Source organism: Thunnus maccoyii, chromosome 12 (assembly GCF_910596095.1).
Source record: "Thunnus maccoyii chromosome 12, fThuMac1.1, whole genome shotgun sequence".
Taxonomy (NCBI): Eukaryota; Metazoa; Chordata; class Actinopteri; order Scombriformes; family Scombridae; genus Thunnus; species Thunnus maccoyii.
In genome coordinates this window covers 32,261,643-32,262,991 of record NC_056544.1, presented here as the reverse complement: position 1 = coordinate 32,262,991, position 1,349 = coordinate 32,261,643, and the positions used below count along the sequence as shown (strand labels likewise).

At 40.3% G+C, this 1,349-nt stretch overlaps 1 gene segment (V, D, J or C); it reads left to right on the top strand.

The window, feature by feature from the left end:
- Positions 1-649: 649 nt before the first annotated feature.
- LOC121909141 lies at positions 650-1,098 on the top strand (the record flags this gene model as incomplete). The annotated part of the segment is given in 2 exon segments: positions 650-704; positions 809-1,098. Coding segments are annotated over 2 exon segments (345 nt in total), but the record flags the coding sequence as incomplete, so codon positions are not given.
- Positions 1,099-1,349: the final 251 nt, after the last annotated feature.

Sequence of the window (1,349 nt, the reverse complement as noted above, 5' to 3'; positions counted from 1 at the left end):
TCCTTCAACTTGTGAAAATTCTGTCAACAAGTTGAAATCAAACCTTGTTCAGCTGTCCATTAATGTGAAGCATATTGCTCATAGTCTGTGTATAATATCTGATGCTGAGCTTTCCTTTCATTATCAGCTGACTTCAGTTGTACAATGATGTAACAATTTTGTCTCTACTGCAGGAGCATAACATCAGGTCCTTTGTGTTTTTGTAAACCCTGAAAAGGTGATCCATCCTTTAAATAATCACAGCTACATGTCTGTAACTCCCTGTATAAAGGGGTCACTAAAAAAACATTTCCCTCTTCCAGCTGATATAAAATCATGCTAACAGTCTGTTAACTGTGAGCAGGAATCTTTGGGAAACTCACAGTTTGGGTTGAACATCCACCATAGGTGTCCTCTCTCTCTCTCTCTCTCTCTCTCTCTTTCTCTCTCTCTCTCTCTGAAACATGATTTATATGATGGTGACTGCAGCATCAGAGTTTCCAGAGTTGAAGGTAGAGGAAGAGTAACTGAGAAAAGTGAAAATACAGATCTAAGAGGAGACGGAGAGATTCAGGGAGGAGCTAAGCTGTTACTGAACTATAGAAGAGAGACGAACTTCCATATTCAGCAGAGTTCAATACACAAACCACAAACATTACCTTCATTCAACATGCTGGCATTGGACTATTATGTATTTTCTTTACTGTTTCTAGTCATTCTGACAGGTATGAAAGTTTCTGCATGAAAAAAATTCAATTCCACTTTTGTCTGAATGTGATTCCTTGATCGTGACTTTAACATGTTATAACAGAGTTATCTCTTCCTTTAGGTGTCAGCTGTCAAGAACTCACTCCAGTCAACAATGAAGAGAACAGTTTAGAAGGCAGCACTGTTACTCTGTCCTACAAATACTCAAAACCTGCAACTGGTTCTGATCGATTCTTCTGGTATCGACAATATCCAGGAAAACCACCAGAATTCCTCATCTCTCACACAGGAACGAGGGATCCAATATCAGATCCAGTACCTAGACTGTCTTTTAATGTGAGTGCAGATAAAACCCAAATGGATCTGCAGATCTCCTCTGCTGCAGTGACAGACTCTGCTGTGTACTACTGTGCTCTGCAGCCCACAGTGACAGGAAACACCAAAACTCTGTACAAAAACCTTTGGAGCAAAGACAACAGAATACTCCACAACATCCACTAGAGGGAGTCACACACTGTTAAACTTCAGTGGTTTCTTATCAAACAGTCTAGATTCTTTTCCCTCATGAGACACAGTTGTGATGAAGAGTTTTACAAATGAATGTCATTTGACATATGAGTCTCCTCCTACTGACTGCAGAGGTGGCTGCATGGCAGAGAGCT